We start from the raw sequence: 19,688 nt of genomic DNA, 5'->3' as shown, positions 1-19,688 counted from the left end.
ATGGAAGCAGAGACATTCCCAGATAGACAGATAAATAGATGGATCCACTGATCCATCATCTCTCTCTCTCTCTCCCCCTCCTTGGCACTGGGAAAACCAGGTGAGGATGGTTAGAAAGTCTCCCATGGGAAGGAGAAGGCATGTGAAGACGGAGACCTGGGACAGGGTTTCGCCACAGAATGACAGCTGCTGTCTGTTGGGCCACATCTGGCTGCTTCCACCGCTGTGAAAACTCTCCATCAGAGATCAGACCACCCCCATTAAGAGGTCCCTAAAAATGTGCTCCTTTGATTTTTGTTTTTTTTTTAGGTTGATAAATCCGACTCTACCAGAAGGGAACCCAACCCAATGTAATGAATTTTACAAAGAATTTTTATTTTTCTACATGTCCCAGAGGCGTTAAGTGCACCAGAAGCTCGTACGGAAGTAACAGCTCAAAGTCAGGGGGCACCAAACTGCATCCCAGTTTACCTACAACTGTCTCACGTCCCTTGATTATTTTCGGTCACTTTCCAAATCACGAGGCACCACATGGCACCGATTTACAAGGCCTTCGTGATGGACTCATCAGCCAGGCTCGAGAGGGCAGCCGAGTCTGAGGAAAGCTAGGAGGAGCCTGCACTGGCCCAAGAAGCAGGACACATGGGTCCATCTAGACCTTGAGGTCAAAGGCCTCCATGAATGTGCTTTCCGAACTTCAGCACCCACAGAAGCAAATGAAAATACTCCACATTCACCTAACAAATCCCCAAACCGTCCCTCCAAACCAGGGGCAAAGGGAGTATAAAATAAAATACAATAAAATACATATATATGTGGTAAATCCAGGAGGAGCACAGAGACTTCCTTTATAAAGCCCTGACGAGATTCAGACAAGGCTGGGAGCAAAGAGTGACCTTCAGAACACCTCAGCAGGTCCATGGAAAGAAGTGCCTTCAAGCCACTGAGGGCGGTCCCATCACATCTCACTGCTGGGGAAGACAAGGACTGCCTAGCAAGACAGATGCCACCGAGAGCCCCAGTATCTTTTCCCCCTCAACGCAACTCAACTTAGTATGAACGACATTCATGAATGAGACAGAACAGCTTAAAGAATACTAAAACAGATCATTCCAGAATCTACATTTAGCTTTAGAATTCATCACCGGATTATCTTAAAGGCTTGGATACTGTGAAAGAAAAACCAGGTTCCTGGAGTACGGGGGGCCTGCAGCGGGAGACAGCCACTTTTGGAAAGATGGCATGGGTGCTTTTAATGGGCTGCTGTGATTTACACACCGCTTAATTCTAGGGCACAGTTCTTATGTCATGCTCAAGTCAAATCATAGTCTCTGTGAATAGCACCCCCGTGACTGATGCTTTGCAGGGTACAACCTGCAGAAAAACACAGGTCATTGCATGCAGGAGGCACACAGACATCCTTTATAAAGCTCTCTTGTGATTCTGACATGACAGCATGCGGGCTTAGGATTTTACATTTGCTGCAGTGATACTACAGTTCAGACTGGGTATGAGAGAGGAGAAAGGAATAGCCACTTCCATTCCAACGAGCTTTATTATGACTACTTCAAGTGACTAAATGATTCTACTATAGCTTTCTCCTTTATCATCCATCCTCTGGTCTAAAGAGAGAAGACATGCCAACAGGTACACAAAAAAGCAACAGGCCTAAATATTCCCAAACTGTGACACTGCCCTTGGAATAAAGAGGATAGAATGTGGCTCCTAGGACACAAGCCCCTTCAAACTTAGCACATGCCATGATTTCTCCTAAAAATTAAGGATGTAAGTTGTCATAATGCAAGAAGCTAAGTATGACAAATCAGAGTTCTCTTTTCTGTAGTAAGTACCAGATTTCAGTTCTCAAAAACAAAAAAAAGCAAACATACACATGCCAAAATATGGGGGGGGGGGCGCTGGTAAAAGGCATCTTTTCTTTCTGCTCAGAAGGAAATCATTGATTCAGATTATTGACGGTTTAGAAGCAATGAATATCAGCCCCACTGGAAAGCAGCACATGACCACAGCTCCTGGTCCTAGATGAGCTACTACTACACAGGACAGTGGCTGTCAGAAAGAAAGGCCGTCTCAGAAAACCTCAGGGAGCCTGCAGTCCTCCGCTGAGGATAAACGCAGGCTCACAATTCATTATCTACCAACTCCCTAAAGTCAAAACACTCTGAAAACTGAAAGATTTTAAGTCATTTGGCAGCAAAACAAACCTGATGTCATTTGGTGGCAAAGCGTGAGCTGAGCTACATAAAATCATTTGTAGTCTATTTATCCCACTTTGTGTGAATATTCTCACATCTCACTGCCGAAATAATGACTTTGAGTCTGGAATGCTGACCCTAGCTAGACCCCCTGAGGGTCTTACAGATGTGTACCATATTACCTTTCCAAAAATTCCGAATTCTAAAAACCATTTAGCCTCAAGGGTTTCAGATAAGAGGGAAAAGAACATAGACCTATGATAGGATGATGTAAGACCCTTAGAAAAGTTACTGAAGGCCCAAGAGTCAAATTACCCCCTGGTTGTTCCAATCCGAACAGTTTCCTTCACAGGCCAGAGTGCAGCATTATTTGGCAACACTGTGGTAAAAATGGGAAATCTATTACACAGGCTCCTAGTTCCACGTTAAATCCTGGTTTCCTACCTTCACATATTCCAGAGCTGGGTCCAGAAGATGCTGATCCCTGGAAAGAGAAAACACAGTATGAGAACAATTGGGAACAATGCATTCTCGTGCTGAGTAAAATGTATCCAACAGCATGCTCACCCTGTCACCCTGTTCGTTCAAATTATTAAGATGGGCCCGCCTCCCCGGCAGTACTCACAGCAGACAGATGAGGAAGTTAGAACAGACACAGATCCCTTTTGCAGCATGTGCTGGGGGTAGAACTGGGGGTGGGACACCGCCATAATCCATCTAGAAGCTCCACCTGCTTTCTCATCACAGTCAGGCTCTAAATGTTAGACTAGTTCAGGTGCTAATTCTACATTCACTTGAGCACAAAAATTAGCCTAAAAATCTGAAGCACAGAACAGCAAGGACGACAGAGGTGGGTAGGAAGCAGAAGTGGAAGCCCAAATGAGGGGTACTCTGGACAAGACAGCTGTGTTACACCCTCTTTGACAGAGGCTCATGCAGGCCCAGTGGCTTCCTCAGGTCACCCAGTTGCAGGGGCAGAAGATGGAGTCTGTAGACCCAGCTCTGCTTCTAGACCACGTCTTCCTCTCTTTTTCTTTTATTTTTTTTTAAAGATTATTTATTTATTTATTTGACAGAGAGAGAGAGAGAGAGAGAGAGAGAGAGATCACAAGTAGGCAGAGAGGCAGGCAGAGAGAGAGAGAGAGGGGAGGAGGCAGGCTCCCTGCTGAGCAGAGAGCCTGATGCGGGACTCGATCCCAGGACCCTGAGATCATGACCTGAGCCGAAGGTAGAGGCTTAACCCACTGAGCCACCCAGGTGCCCACTCTCTTTTTCTTTTAATTGCTACCTCGATTACCCCCCACCCCTGGTATCAAGTGGAGCAGGTCGTCCTCATTTTGTTTGGTGCCCCAGTACTGTTCCCTCTCCATCTAACATCTGCTCAGGTCTGTCTTAATACAACGTCGGGATTACTCAGACAATTACAAGTCAACAGCAGCAGGTGGCCCTAAGGAGGCTGACTTCTTCCAGAAATGAAGAGAACCGACTAGGGCAAAGGAGAGGAGCAGCAGACATGAGAGCGGCCCTTAGGAGCACCTGCAGAGTTATAGCGAGGTCCTCTCTCAACAGAGCATATGAAAAAAGAGCTAGCTGCCTTCAGAGACTTAAACTTCAAGAATGCAACACATCCCTGCAAAGACGCCATCCTTTCTGAGAGGGCAGACTGGCTCAGAAGCCTGTGAGGGTAGTCTTCTCCATAGAGAGGGTGTTAGTGTAGCCACAGAAAGAACAGGTGCCTCACGAACACCCCCAACAAGCAGCTTCCTCTGCAAGGGTGGGCTCCACCCCTAAACCCTGGTGGTGGACAGAGCCCGCGAGATGGCAGCCTTTCTCCCCGGGATAAGGGAGGATTCTGGTCACTGCCGGAGCACAAGGAGTCCCAAACCCCTGGCCCAGGGATACCACCATCTTGTGGAAATGGATGCAACCCCCAAAGCCATGCTTGGCTTGATGTGACTGTCCCTTCAGGGCTGCACATGGGGGCACCTGCGTGGAGGCAGGCTGGCATCCAAGATGCTCCTCTCCATGGCAGTGGATGAGGCTCTAGAGCGAGTCCCTCAGAGGGCCAAAGGCTCTGAGACCAGCATAAGCTCACCGTCCCTGAGTGCATTCCCATCAAAGAGGGATATAAACCAGGCTTTGAAGCCTGAAAATTCTCTGCCTTCAAGTTTGTTTATCAGGCATCTTTTCCCAAAGCACTGGAGTCTGGGCTGTGCCTGGTCACCACCTGGGCCACACGTTCTGGACACTGTGTCAATGTCATCAGGCTTTGCATCCACGGAACCACCTAACCAGTGACGAAAACCATCGTGGGCACTTTGGCTGTGCTCCCTTTTAAACTCTTGAACCCCTGGTTTTCTCCTAAATAAACATTTCAGGCTTATAGCATCAGTCTTAGGCTAATCATCTGGCCCAGAGGTCTGGCCCTGCGTAGGCAAGAAGATGCTAGAACCACCGAAATGCTGTTCTCATCTTCAAATTTCTCTGTTTATGTACATTTAAAAATGTGCATTATATACATTCATACACCCATGTCTTAATGCATGGATAAACAGGATAGGAATTGGGGGGGGTTCCCAAATGTTTTTTGGTCTCAGGATCTCTGTATATTCTAAATGCTAAGGACCTCAAGGAGCTTTTGTTCATGTGGGTTATACCTACTGATTACTGGTATTAGAAATTAAATAGAAATTTTCAAAATATGTATTAATATTTTTAAAAGGAACCCATTATATTTTATATAAAGCAATTTTATTACAAATAGTTATCTTTTCTTACAAAAATTTAGCAAGAGTGACACTGTCTCACATGTTTGCAAATCGTTTTCACATCTGGCTTAGTAGAAGTACTGCTGAATTCTCATATCTACTTTTTTTCTTTTTTTATAAAGATTTTATTTATTCGTTTGAAAGAGAGAGAGAGACAGAGAGAGAGCATGCACCTGCACGACCAGAGGGGAGGGGTAGAAGGAGAAGCAGACTCTCTGCTGAGCAGGGCCCCCCGCCCCCACTCCCCAACACAGGGCTCGATCCCAGGACCCCGAGATCATGACCTGAGCTGCAGGCAAACGCTTAACTGACTGAGCCACCCAGGCACCCCTCTCACATCTACTTCTGTATTCAGTATGTTATGTCTTGGTTTAAGAAAAAAGTCCATCCTCACATAGATATGTAACTGGAAAAGGTCAGGGCATTTCATCGGACTTTCAGGTAATCATGGCTAGTCTTCTCTGATACCACACCAAAAGGAAACAAATGGTAGTTCCTTAAAGCTTCCCTGTAGTGCGCATCCTGGACCACGCCTCTCACTCTTCTGCATCTGTCCTGCACTCTGATTGGACCTGTAATCCACGCGTGATTCTGCATCCACTGTCCAGGAAAATACTGGGTCACTGAGTTATGCAGATAGTCTAAATTTTGACACATTTCATTATAATATAAAAAAAGAATCACATTTGTCAGTATCGTCACTGATCGCATCAGACGTTATTAAGCACTGCGAAGTGTCAAGCATGTAGTGGACGATGCAGGTTTTCCACACTTCTGATTTTCACTTGAAAGCTTGAATTTTTTCACTGGCAGCTAACACACTGTCAAATATTTTCCTTGAGCTTCATTTCATTCATTTTTGGGAAAATATTTGCCAAATACCAAGACCATATAGTCACTGTTGTCATTTTAATTCTCCTTTTTTCGGTGCTCAAATGTCATTCTTTTAGTGTACTTTTTTTTAGAATTTTGTCCAGGATCTGCTCTTCTCACCAGATTTCACTCTAAAATACTTTTCCTTTCACCTCTGAAAGCTGAAATATTCCTTTCTTCCTTTCTCTACAGATGTACCTGGAAACTCTCTGAGCTAGTTCTCTCAGAACAGGGCCTTCAAGTTCTCTTGGGAAGAGGTGGGGTAACCAACATGGACAGACTAGGCCCGGAGCTGCAGCACTGATTAGTAGGGTCCCCACTCAGAGACAAGATCTCCTGGAGGCAGGGCAGCCTTTGCTCTCCCATCCACAGAGCCCAGCACCAAAGAGTCTGGGGGGTTCTCCAAAATGCCCCCCCACCTTAGAGAAACCTCCTGTATGCCTTTTTTTTTTTTTTTAAAGTAGGCTCCACACCCAGCGCGGAGCCCAACATAGGATTGAATTCACAACCCAGAGATCAAGAGTCAGATGCCTAACCAACTGAGCCACTCAGGTTCCCCTCCTGTGTTCCTCTTTGATCCTCTACCACATACTTCTCTGGGCAGAAGAGAAGGAAACGGGGAAGCTCTGGTGAGGGATAAGTCCGAAGTCCCCTTTGACTCTGCCCCCAAAATGAACTCTGCAAAGGAAACCTTGTTCATTCTGCTACAAGGGCAGAGGGGAATCCAAATGTCTTACAATTCTAACTCAGGACTCCCGGGGGTGCCCCAGAGGATCCTCATGTTCTCCTCATCCTTTTTAGACAGGCAAGGAAGGAATACAGGAGAGAATATAGTAAAACCAAGAGTGTGTTACGAATCCAAAAACTTAAAAAATCATTGCCCTGGACTAAATTATGTTTATTTTTAATAGCTAGTTTCTATTTCTATTTTTTATTTTTTTCAATCTAAAAAAAATTATGTTTCAGTGCAGAAGGACTGTGTCTCCCCTCTTGGCCTCCACCTCATCCCAGCTAGCCAAAAGGAGATATGAGCTAGAAAACATGGCAGTAGGCCCTGCAGCCCCAGCCTCAATTTGAAATAGAATATCCAATTATTCATACAAGTCTCTGCAGCAAACACTCCTTAAGCCACAGATTTATATTCTCCAACAGAGATCACTAGAAAACAAACAGAGGAACTTGGCAATATAAATGAAAAGATTCAAAAAAATTTTTTTGCTTATGCAAATTATGAATCCCCACCCTTGAGAATCTATGATGTTTTACGCATCTCCCTTTACAACTGGCGAGGCTGGCAGGCACCCAAGGCCCCTCCGTCAGGCATGCCGCCCTGCCGCGCAGGGCCCGCAGACCGCAGGAAAGCAGCAGAATGAAACTGGACCCTCCTGTGATCTTGTTCTTATGTTTATTACATTTTAAATAACATCACTGTGTTTACTTGGGTTAAAACAGTCTCTCCAGGTACTGCTTTCTTAGGTTCATACCAAGGGATGTACAGTTGGGAGTCACAGAAATGATGTATTTACTATTTCGGTTTGTTTCTCATTAGTAACCAGGTTAATAGTTCCTCCTTCTGAAAAGGACACTTGATCTACATGTTTGCTATTTTGAGTTAAGAGGTTCTCCGTCTTGAATATATAAGCCAGATTTCACTAACAGATCTTTTCTGAGTGATTGGAATACAGATGAGGAAATGAAGAACCCTATGTCTGTCTTAAATTATAGAATGTTTTAAATGAATGAATGTTTGACTTCTTTAAATATTATAGAATAAATTAATGGCTAACAGTGTTGCCAAACAAATGTCCTTCTGGATATAACAAAGAGGAATCATTTGTAATAAGTCATGCAATAGAGGGATGTGAGATCCAACTGTTCCAGACTGAGTAGAAGAGAGGTTCCCCTTAAACTCCATGCACACCAGTAATCCACAGAGCGGGCACCTCTCCTTGGTGCACATGGCATGATATTTGCATTCTGATTCATTCTAGTGTGTATTTACTCATCTATGGTCTCTCCTTGACAAGGTGAGAGACTCAAGAGTAGTGGTGAGTCTGTTTCATTCCCAGTATCTCCATCGTTCTTGCATTCATCCCACAAACATCATAAAGCATCTACAACACGCTATGCTGTAGACCAGACAATGGAAGCAGAGGAATCAGGGACAAAGGCTCTGCTCCCAGAGAAGCTGCAGGCAAGCGGGGAAGACAGATCAACAGACCCAGCACAACTCAAGTTGGTGTCAGTGGGAAGGAAACACCATAGAGAGGCCCTTCAGGCCACCTTTGAACTAAGGTTTGAGGATTAGGTAGGGACTCACCAGGTGAGGAAGCTGTGAGCTAGCTTAGCTCTTAACTGAGCTAGGTGGTGATGAGAAATGTCCAGGCAATGGGAGAAGCATGTGCAAACACACAGGGACATGGGACACTGTGGTGCACTTGGGAAACGACAGGAGCCAGCATGATCCTTCCCCAATCAAAATCCTCTAATAACTCCCATCTGATCAGAACAAAACCCTAGAGTCCTCACCAGAGCATTTGAGGCCCTGGTTGGCATGGTCCCTGCCAGCTCTCCAACCTCATTAGGGTGGGCAGAATTCTAAAGATGTCCCCCGACAAGAGCCCCATCTCCTGGAGAGTCAACCAAACACTAACATCAGCATTGCTCTGAAGGGATTTTGCAGGTGTAAGCCTCCAGTCAGCTGACATCAAGATCTGGCAACTATCCAAGTGGACCTGCCGTGCAAAGTAGGGGAGCCTGAACAGGAAGGACCCGTTGCCAGCATGACGTTACAACACAGCCTGTGACAAAGTCCATGCCATGGAACTTTGGGCGGCCTCTATGTGGGAGCTGCCCTAGGCAGATATCCAGGAAACAGACCTCAGTCCTACAACCACGAGGAACTGAGTTCTGCCAACCACCTGAAAGGCTGTGGAAGCAGCTTCTTCCCCAGAGGCTCAGATGAGAACACAGCTGCTAATATCTGGAGTTTGAGACCCGTAACCAAGAGCCAGCTGAGCTCTGTGGGACTTCGGTCCTACAGAAACTGTGAGGTAATAAACAGGTGTTAAAGCACCAAGTCTGTGGTAATTTGTTACTCAGCAAAAGCATACTAATACACTCACTGGCTATTCTACTCATTCCATCCAAGCCCTACTGACAGCTGGTTGCTGCCTCTGTGGCTCACCATTTACTCAGTTCCTTTGCCTAGAATGTTCTCCCTGCAGTTCGCAAAGGCTCACTCCCTCACAAGTCATATCTCTGCTCAAACAACACCTCCTCAGAGAAGCTTTCCTTAAAAGGAAATATAACTAAGGCCCATCTAAATAAGGCCCACTACTACCTTCTATCACCTTACCTGGCTCTATTTTTTTCCATATATCTGATATTATAGGAAATGTGTATTTGCTCCCAGTCTTTTTTTCTGGAATATAATCCTGCAAGAAGACTGAGGCTTTCTCTGCTTTATTCACCTTGGTATCCCCTGTGCTCTGCACACAGCAGTTGCTCAGTAACCATTTGCTGAATTCATGAATAAAAGAACAAGTAATGGAAGCACAGGGTTGGGAGAGGCTCAGGAGCGGTGTGGGGGTTGAGAGATCAGGATGAAGAGGCAGAGCCAGAGCACAAGGGGCTTGGATGCCATGTAAACATGTCTAGACTTAGGAAAGCACTGGGATTTGTTGAAAAATCTTAAGCAGCAGAAGAACCAGGGATTTGTGTGTCAGAAAACCCCCCCTGCGCTGGTGTGGAAAACAGATTCATGGGGGGCAACGTGGAGTCGGAAAGACCAAAGGAGACAATGCTGGAGAGGTCTGGATGACAGAGGGAGCGGGGATGGTACAGATTTAGGAGACTTTTCTAAATCTGTGAGAAAAGACAGATGGTGGTAAATGACTGGCTTCACTGGGTGAAAGAAGAGAGAGAGGTAAGGGCACTTGCTGAATTCTTTCTAAGGGAACTAAGTAGATGGTGCCTAGCACATCTCAATACAGTCATCAAGAATGGACTGGCAAAAACCTTTGTCTCAAGCATTGTACTATATGAACTTCCAAGACTATATCGGGATCTGAATTATCTCTAAGACTTTGCCCCATTACCACCCTTTTTCCACGGTTAGCAGTACACGTAGGATTGCTGGCATTCAGCTACTGAATGTCTCAGATAAGGTCCCTTCCTTTTCAACTGCTAAGTAAGTTACTTTCAGAAGGGTCATTCACATCTTTCAAATTACGAACATGTAAATCTTTCCCATAAAGTATGATGAAATAGAACAAATATTTAAGGGATCCCTTCATACTGACAAAAATAGTTAACTCAGGAAGGAAACAGAGAACAACAAAACAAGATAGCTGCATAGATACTGCCCGAGAATACCTGTTGTACATAATCCTTTTGTCTTCTCCACCAGCCCCACCCCCACTGTGAGCACCCAGTGCTTGTTTATGGCTTTTCCATGGGACTGCACCCTCCATGAGGGTAAGGGCTACTTCTATCTTGCTCACCAATGTATACTAAGCCCTTAGAACTGTATTGGTCACATGGCAGCCAATTAATAAATAAACAAGGGCAAGCATGGACAAATGAAAATTTAAGTCCACTGGGGTGCCTGGGTGTCTCAGTGGGTTAAGCCTCTGCCTTCGGCTCAGATCACGGTCTCAGGGTCCTGGGATCAAGACCCCCATAGGGCTCTCTGCTCAGCGGGGAGCCTTCCTCCTCTCTCTCTGCCTGCCTCTCTGCCTACTTGTGATCTCTCTCTCTGTCAAATAAATAAATAAAATCTTTAAAAAAAAAAAAAAAGAAAATTTAAACCACAAAAATCCACCTTTGTATATAGTCCAAATAAGGCCTCAGAAAATTAGAAATTTCTACTCTGGGACTTTGATTCACTTAATATGGTAGACCAGATACCCTGAAAACTAAATGATAAGTTACAAGGATATTTTCAAATGCATTGTGGAAGTCGCAAGAAAGATAAATCCTCAAGGAGCATAGACATATACAAAACCTATACAGAAACAGAGAACAAATCAGGAACACAAAACATGAACAAGAGAGTAAGAAGCAAAGTAGGAAGGGTAAGCCCTAAACCCACAGAAGTCAGCAGCTAACAGCAAAGCAGTGAGAAAGGGACTATATTGCCCTACAAAAATAATATGCAAAAACAAATAAGTACATATAAATTAAGAAGGTAGCATGCTCTCCAGCAAGGGGAACCAAGAAGGAAACCTATTGTCTCCACCACAAATCCTGATGGAAAAAATGACAGTAATAAGAGTCTCCTCCAAGAACTTGTAACCGCAGATGGGCCTTCATGTTGGTTGGGATTCAAATTTATACTACCTGCTTTGACAGAGAATCCAAAACTAAGAAATTAAAGTGTCTGGGTTGGTGGTGCCATCAGTAAGGAAACAGTGTAAATACTTTCTGGGGGGAAAACTTTATCAACAGAATGCCACTCAGGATATCCACAAACGGGGTCAAACATAAATTTCCTTTCAGAAATAACCATACACAAGGAAGCAAGCCCCAATCACTGAAATCAGCAGAAAGAACAATAGACTGAGATCCTCAAAGACTTCAGATACCGGAATATCAGATATAAGCGATAAAATAACAATGTAGGATTTAAAAAAAAAAAGACAGAATCAAAAAGTGATCTCAGAATAAATAGATGGTTATAAAAATAAAAACTAAATATAGAATCTGCTACGGAATAGATTAAACATGACCTAAGAAAATATGACAAATCTATGATGAGACCATAAACAAATACACAAAGACACACACAGAACACAGCACAGAGAGAAAAGGTGATAGGAAATATAAAAGTGATGCGGAAGGTAGAATGAGAAGGCCTAATTACATTTAACCAGAACTCCAGAAGAAGACGTGAGAGAGAAAAAGCAATCGTCAAAGAAATAATGATGGGAAATCTTCAAAATCAATGAAAGATACCCATTCTCAGATTCAGGCATCCCAATGTATCCTCTGAAGTATTTCAACAAAAATACATTCTCACCTAGACACACCGCAAGGGAACTATAAACCATCAAAACCAGAGAGAAGATGATAAAAACAGCCCAAGAGCCAAGGAAGGCTGCCCTCGGTGCAACGAGGATTAGCTTGGCAGTGGGGGGTCTTCATCAGCCACAAGGGAACATGAGGAGCTCAAAACTTCCTGCCCAGTGAAACTACCAAGACCAAGGGTGAATAAAGACAGTTTTAGATAAATAGAGACAGAGAACACCATTTGGGAAGAATGAAGAGGATGCCAGAAGAACAGCTGAAGATCTAAGAGTGAATGAGGCACACAGTAACTGGTTACCGTGTAGATGACTCTGAACCAGCACGGATGGTATAGAACAAGACGGATGTGTCATCTGTGGAGTTTAAAAAAAAAAAAAAAAAAAAAAAGCAAGTGTTGGCAAAGATGTGGAGATATCGGAACTCTTAAGCATGGTTGGTGGGGACGTAAGGGGTACAGCTGCGAGGAGACACCGTATGGAGGTTCCTCACAAAATTCAAAATAGAACTACCATCTGATCCAGCAACTGCACTTCTGAGTAGATAAATACCCAAAAGAACTGAAAGCAGAATTTCGAAGAGATATTTGTGCATACGTGTTCTTAGCAGCATTCTTCACAGAAGCCAAAATGTGGAAGCAACGCAAGCATCCACTGATGGAAGAATGGATCAACAAAATGTGTACATACACAATGGAATATTACTCGGCCTCAAAGAGGAAAGAAACGCTGACACAGGCTACCACATGGATAAACCTTGAGGACTTTGTGCTAAATGAAGTAAACCAGTCACCAAAGGACAAATAGCATACAATTTTGTTTATTTAGATTTTATTTATTTATTTTAGAGAAAGAGCGAGAGAGTGAGCGTGCACACACAAGTAGGGGGAGGAGCAGAGGGAGAAGGGCAAGCAGATTCCACAACAAGTGCTGAGCCAGATGCAGGGCTTGATCTCAGAACCCTGAGATCCTGACCCAAGCTGAAATCAAGAGTCGGATGCTTAACCGACTGGGTCCCCCAGGCACCCCTGGACAATTTACACAAAGTGTCTAACTCATCGTTCATTAACTGTACACTTAAAAATGGCTAAGCTGGTAAATTTTATATTATGTGTACTTCACCACATTTTTTTTTTTTAAAGACAAAATGGAATGGCTGGGCAACTCAGTCAGTTAAGCGTCTTGATTCTTGATTTTGGCTCAGGTCAGGATCTCAGGGTCATCAGACCGAGCCTCATTTCAGGCTCTGCGCTCAGTGGGAAGTCTGCTTCAGAAATCTCTCCCTCTCCCCTCTCCCCAAACACTCACTCTCTCTCCAAAATAAATAAATAAAATTTAAAAAAAATAATAAAGAGACAAACTAAGATATAAGGCAACAATGGTATATAAGCCAAGCACAAGGCCACAGCCAGAGCTAGCATCCTCAGGTCCTTTATTGTTCAAAAAGAAGTAAAGGTACTGTTTTAAAACGTTATGTTTTATAAAGTAATTGTATTTTAAAAGTAATCACTCAATGAGGAGTAGGGTATTTTTAAAAAGACAATACAAAATAAGACAATTTTTAAAAACCCGTAGGTTTGAAAAAATGTATAGTTAGTACAGACATACAGAATAAGAGGCAGTGATAAGCCCAAATACTATAAATCACTAAATACAGTAAATGTTACCTAGATTAAACTCGCAAAGCAGATTTTCAGAAGGTAGAATATAGCATATTTAGGATACAATAAGAGTGGTATTTTGGGGGCACCTGGGTGGCTCAGTGGGTTAAAGCCTCTGCCTTCGGCTCAGGTCATGATCCCAGGGTTCTGGGATCGAGCCCTTCATCGGGCTCTCTGCTCTGCAGAGAGTCTGCTTCCTCCTCTCTCTCTCTGCCTGCCTCCCTGCCTGCTTGTGATCTCTGTCTGTCAAATAAATAAATAAAATCTTAAAAAAAAAAAAAGAGTGGTATTTTGAAGGAAATGTATAACCATAATGTTTATTTTTAGGAAAAAGAAGACTGAAATTAATTAAGTGTCCAGCTTAAGTTAAAAGAATAAACAAAATTAGAACAAAAGAGATAAAGGAGAAAAACTAAATATAAAACAAATGATACAACAGGGGAGCAACAAATAAAGCCTTGTTCTTTGGAAAGCCTAATAAAATGAACCTCTGACAATCATCTGGGGGAAAAGAGAGAAAGCACAAAACAATCTAGGAATGACAAGAGGGCATAGCCATAGGTACAAGAGAACACAGGAAGAGAATCCTCTGAACATTTTTAGGCTAATAAATTTTAAAACCTAGCATAAATGAACAAATTCCTAGAAAGATACTAAACAGACTCAAAAAGAAACAGAAATCTGAAGATCCCTCTAACCATTTAAAAAACTGAATCGGTAATTCAACATCGTCCCACAGGCCCCGATAGTTTTACTATCTAGCAAATTCTGCCAAATGTTGGAATTGTTTTTACTTGAAAATGATATAAAAGCTTCAAGAGACTGGAAAAAGAGGGTATTTTAACTTTGATCCCGAAAGCAGAGAAGGTCAGTAAAAGGAAGTATAGGGTAATCTCGCACATGAATAGACATTTTTTTAAAAAAAATCTTTAATAAAATATTAAGAAACCAATTCTAACAACATATAAAAATACACGATAATCAAACTAGGTTGACTCCAGGAATACAGGGTCAGTTTAATGGTGAAAACCTATAGATACAATTTACCACATTAACAAGGGAAAAAAATCATTTGAGGCATCTAATTAATGGGAGAAAAAAGTACTTTAAAAAAATCATCCTTGGGAGCTCAGCAGGGAAAAACAAACTCTTCACAAACAAAATACAGAAGAACTTCCATGAGGGCTTTCATGCCCTCAGCAAGTATTATTTTTAATGGCAAAGTATTATAATCATTACTAAAATCAAACCATCAATCAGAAACAAGACAAGGATGTCCATTCTTACGTCTATGCACTACTGTCCTGAGGTCCTAGCCCATACAGATAAATGAGAAATAAAAGGTATAAGAACCAGAAGAAGGAGAACAAAATTGTCATTATTCACAAATGCTGTCACATTAGGACAAAAAAAATCCCTATAGACCTTACAAGGAAGTAGAGTAAAGTTCCTGGACAGGAAGCACCGTCAAAAATCTTCTACCTAAGACTTACTGAGGGTCGTAGCTAGAAGGTTTGTAATGTCAAGGGCAGAGTTCTTGCTTTGTGGGTGCCCATTCATCACAACGAACTCATTCTTAGAACACCTAACTGAAATGCAAGACAAAGAGATATGTGGGACCCATAGGTCAAGTTTCTCTGTTTCCCCCAAGTGGTAGGGCCAAGGAGGAATAATCACTGAACCCCTGAGGTCTACTGTTTTACCATTCTTAACCAACTCAGGACCAGGGCATGTCCCACAGTCAGGGAAGGTGAACCCAACAACTGAGACAAAGTTCGCCTTCCATTGGTAACTTGGTGGCTGTAGCCCATTCATATGTGGATATGGCCTTGGAACCTGGATCCTTCACCCTCCATTCTCCACCACAAACAGCCATCAACATCTCAGGATCCTGGGTGGGAGAACGTGGGGATGGAAGGATGGCAGGAAGGAAGAGCTAGCAACAGGCTTTAAATCTACTAGGAGTCTGTGTCCACTGGACAGTATTTCTCACTAGATCATGTTCTTTTAGGTAAAGTTAATATGTAGGACAGTCTAGCATCCTCATTTTATTATTTATTATTAGATGATATCCATGGTGCTAAGCCTTGCCCATCTCACCAGCCTCAGCTCCTCACCCTGCTCCTCACACTCTATAAATCCAAATTGTTTGGAATTCCCTGAACCAAGAGGCCTTGAATCCCCACCGTCTTCCCACCTTCTCTGACCACTCCTTCCCCTACCCTCTACAACTCACAGAATAATATCTCCCCAGCACTCCTTTTTTATTATAAAACTTTTCAACAAATAATTATAGTTCAATACATGTACTCTTGTCCATCTCCCTTATGGGACTGTGAGCTAAGAAAAGAGACTGTATTTTATTCACCCTTGTATCCTCAGGGCACAGTTGCTTGATAAGTGTTGGTCTGAATGAGTGAATGAACAAATGCGTGCGTGTGTTTGTGTGTGCGCACGCGTGTGTGTTTCTCTCCACTGTGCAAAAGGTCTAGACCTCAACCCTCCTCTTTGCCACAACTCCCTGAATTCACCAAGGGAAGAAAAACACTGGAGGGAGAGAGGGAACAAGAGAAATGTTTTTGACTGATGGGCCCCCACATTAAGGAGCTAATTTAGCCACAAGCCTGTGCCTGAACTGTGGTGGCCTCAGACAGAACCCCTTTGGCTGTGGGTCGTTGCTGCTGTCAGGGCTGTGCCTGGCTCCCCAGCCCCACTGAGACCAGATGTTTTCAAAGTGACATTGAGGGGCTGGCTGCTCCTGCTGAAAATGACTCTCTAGAGATGTCTGAAATGCCACGTTTGAAGTTCATCAGGGAGCGCACCAAGAGGAAAGGGAGTTTACTACAGAGCCATTTCCATCAGCTTTTTCTCATTTTCCATTAGAAAAAAATGGACACGTAAAACAGGGCTGGCCTACTGAGTAGAGAGATGGTGTCTCTTGGAAAAATCTCAACTGGTATGTGATTAGATGGACAGGTTTCTTTACTGATGCTGGGAACCATACAGCCGTCCCAGAGACCAGGAAAGAGGTACTTCCTACTCTAGGCGGGGGCTCATTATATATATAGTCTTTTTTTTTTTTTTAAGACTTTATTTATTTGTCAGAGAGAAAGAGAAAGAGTTCACAAGCAGAGGGAGCAGCAGGCAGAAAGAGAGCAGGGCAGGGAGCCTGATGCAGGACTTGATCTCAGGACCCTGGGATCATGACCTTAGCCAAAGGCAGATGCCTAATTGAAAGAGCCACCCAAGCATCCCAAGTCTTAGCTAATTTTAAAAGGGATGTAGCTTTAAAAATTGATAACTCTAATACTTCTAGATGTGCACCCAGGAAAATGTATTTTGGTTTCATCACCTTGCAAAATAAATGAGTCACTCTCCCACATCTCACAATGTATTTATTGACCTCACCTGTTAAAGTCGGCTTCATTAGGAAGAGACAGGATTAAGGGTGGTGCATATTTTATATTCTCCTCCAGGGTTAACATACAGACATGAGAAGTTCCTCTTCACTAACACACCACACCTTGGGGATATTCCTTCATGAATAAACCAAAAGATCTGCTTTAGGGAGGCACATCCTCCGCAGAAGCTCACGGCTCTGCAGTTGGGGGCGGGGTACGGAATGCACCTTCCATTTCTGGTTGTCAAGAGCTACAAACAGTTCACCAGATTCGTGATCTGGCTGCCAAGACTGACCACTTCCCTTCATCTGAATATTAAACTTCAGCTGATGCTCCTAAAATCCCATTCACTTCTTTGACAACCATAGCACACTCATTCTGAGCTGCCCTTACCCAAATCCTGCAATTGTTTTCGCACGCAGCTACACCCCGAACCCCATACTCCGACTTTGCTTTTGGACTCCAGTGCCAGTCTTTGCCTCTCACTACAGTCTTATCCAAATAGATTGGGTCTACTTTTTCCAAACGCCAAGATCTTTTTTGGATCTCATTTCTGTCATTTTGACATATCTTTCTTCTATGATTCATGTCATCCACCAGTGTGATCTATAGGTCAATACTACTATCTAAACAATTTTTTAAAAAATTGGCCAGAGTGGGCCAAGACCTGGTTCAGTCAGGACACATCCTACGTCAGGCTTCATCTACGCCCCCTGGGCTGCCTCTCACCTGAGTTCTATCACCTGACATCTGCTTACACACCTTTTCAACCTTCCTTTAATCTCCCAACAAATTACCCCAGGAAGGAAATTAATCTGGTATGACTTGCTTTAGGCAACGCCCTGCTAATATACCGAAAGTTGCTGTTTCCTCCACCACGTATGCAAAAGTCATTGCCCTAATAATCCTTTTAAGATACTTCCCGAGATCAGGTCAATCGCATCATTTTACAGGTTAATTTCATCTCTCTGGTTCCTTTCTGGAAAACTGAAATACTCCTCTGTCTTCCCTGTAGGGCCTTGCGCCTGCACTCCTCCAAGTTGATGGTCCTGGCCTCAGGCTCAGGATCCCTTGGTCTTTTGGGGCGTCGGGGCCTCACCTCATTTGGCGGCATTAGAGCCTCCTTCCTTGGCCTCTTCTGCTCCAGGCTGACAGTTCTCTTTCTTTCCACAGATCTTACCCTTTCCAATCAGACAAGTCAGTTCTTTGACAAAAAAACAAAAAACAAAAAACAAAAAACAAAAAAAAAACACGCAAGCCAGACAGAGGCTCAGCAGTTTGGTTTCTCCCCATACCCCTCTCCCTGGTTTTATTGTTCCAAACCTAACTTCTGAAAGCCCTTTTTGTTACCCTTAGCCTTTTGCACAATCCTCTGCTCACTCTGCACTCGATTTCTTTGCTAGCCCAGAGCCACCCTCTGATATGGTCCTTGGTTGCATGGGTTGCGTGGCCCAAGCTTTCCCGGGCCTGGGTCCAAGGCCAGGACAGCCCAGAGCAAGTGGTGGTGGCACAGAGCAGGCAGGCCTCTAGGGAAGGGTTATCTAGAAAGCACCATCTTCAACCACCCCATCAAGGATGGGTATACCTGGAAACGTGGTACCTGGAAATATGTTAAGGTCAGAGGTCAAGAAAAGTAGAATTGTTTAGAGACTAGGGAGTGATGCGAAGGGCTAGCCCACGGGTGGGAAGTTCGGTCAGCGGCGAAGAAGATGGAAAAAACAGATGCTGGTAAGGTTGGAGGCCTCAAAAGGGCACCCCTTTTCCCTAAGGCCATGAATGCTTCACACAGACACAGCCCCTGGCCGGCCTTTGAAGCTCTCCCACCCAGCATGAAGCTAGGCACATAGGCCATGGTCAACGAACCCGTGGATGAATTCCTCAGAATGGCCCCGGCTCATCAGGCCACATGAGGGGGACCCAGCTGGAGACAGTTCTGCAGACACAGCCTGAAACCAAGAATGACCTGAACGATCACCTACTTCTTCCTCCTTCAAACTGTGCTGGGCGTGCTACTCACGGGTGTCCTCAACTGTGCTTCCCTTCCAGAGCCTTGGGCCGTGTGATAGCCGTAGTATTTCCTTCGGCTCTGGCAACCTTTCTTCTTGAGGCCCATAGTAAGCTGCAGATGAGGACACCCTTCCCTGCCTGGCGATCCATGAGTCTAAGGCCTGGGGACTTCAGATACTCCTGCTTCTTTCACTTTGGCAGCCACCTCCTGCTTCTCTGTGTCTCTTTCTATCTCATTTGAGAAGACAGCAATGCCTGATTAATATGTTCATGGCATGTATTAAAACAACGGCAGTTAAACCACCTCCTCAGGCAGATTCCCTAATCCTGTGAAAAAAGGCAGCATTTAAATATCCTACACGGCATACACACTCCGGTGAGTCTATACAGGAATCCAAGGTTAATCAGTTGATTAAAAACTTGACACGGTCAGCGGCTAACCTACGCTCAGCACAATTCCGGTGACAGCATTAAGCTAAAAGCTGCGGCTCCAATCTTAACTTGGCAGCAGTCAGTCAAATTGAATAGAGGAAGAATGAGAAAAACCGTATCGAGGCCAGTATGTCTCTTGGCAGGCCGAGAGGGTCTGGCATCGTGACTCATCAGGCTTCAGGCTGTCTGAGCCCAAACACAGCACTTTCGATAAAAGCAGATGCTTTGTTTGGCTGGGGTACACTATTTGCCCTTTCCTCACTCCCCCGGGCCCATCCCCCCCAACCTCCAGCCGCTCCTCATTCCC

The 19,688-nt window shown here is 44.1% G+C and overlaps 1 protein-coding gene across 1 annotated transcript in view; it reads right to left on the bottom strand.

Annotated features, from left to right (window-relative positions):
* BCAR3 (BCAR3 adaptor protein, NSP family member) overlaps positions 1 to 19,688 on the bottom strand; it is a 110,009-nt gene that overhangs the window by 72,445 nt on the left and 17,876 nt on the right. The window contains exon 3 of the mRNA XM_080801835.1: positions 2,658 to 2,697. Coding sequence (XP_080657961.1) covers positions 2,658 to 2,697 — 40 coding nt within the window. The remainder of the gene's footprint in view (positions 1 to 2,657; positions 2,698 to 19,688) is intronic.

The sequence above is a fragment of the Martes martes genome (assembly GCF_963455335.1).
Source record: "Martes martes genome assembly, chromosome: 4".
In the NCBI taxonomy this organism is placed as follows: Eukaryota; Metazoa; Chordata; class Mammalia; order Carnivora; family Mustelidae; genus Martes; species Martes martes.
The sequence above is the reverse complement of the archived record's forward strand: the minus strand, read 5'-3'. Positions and strand labels throughout refer to the sequence as shown.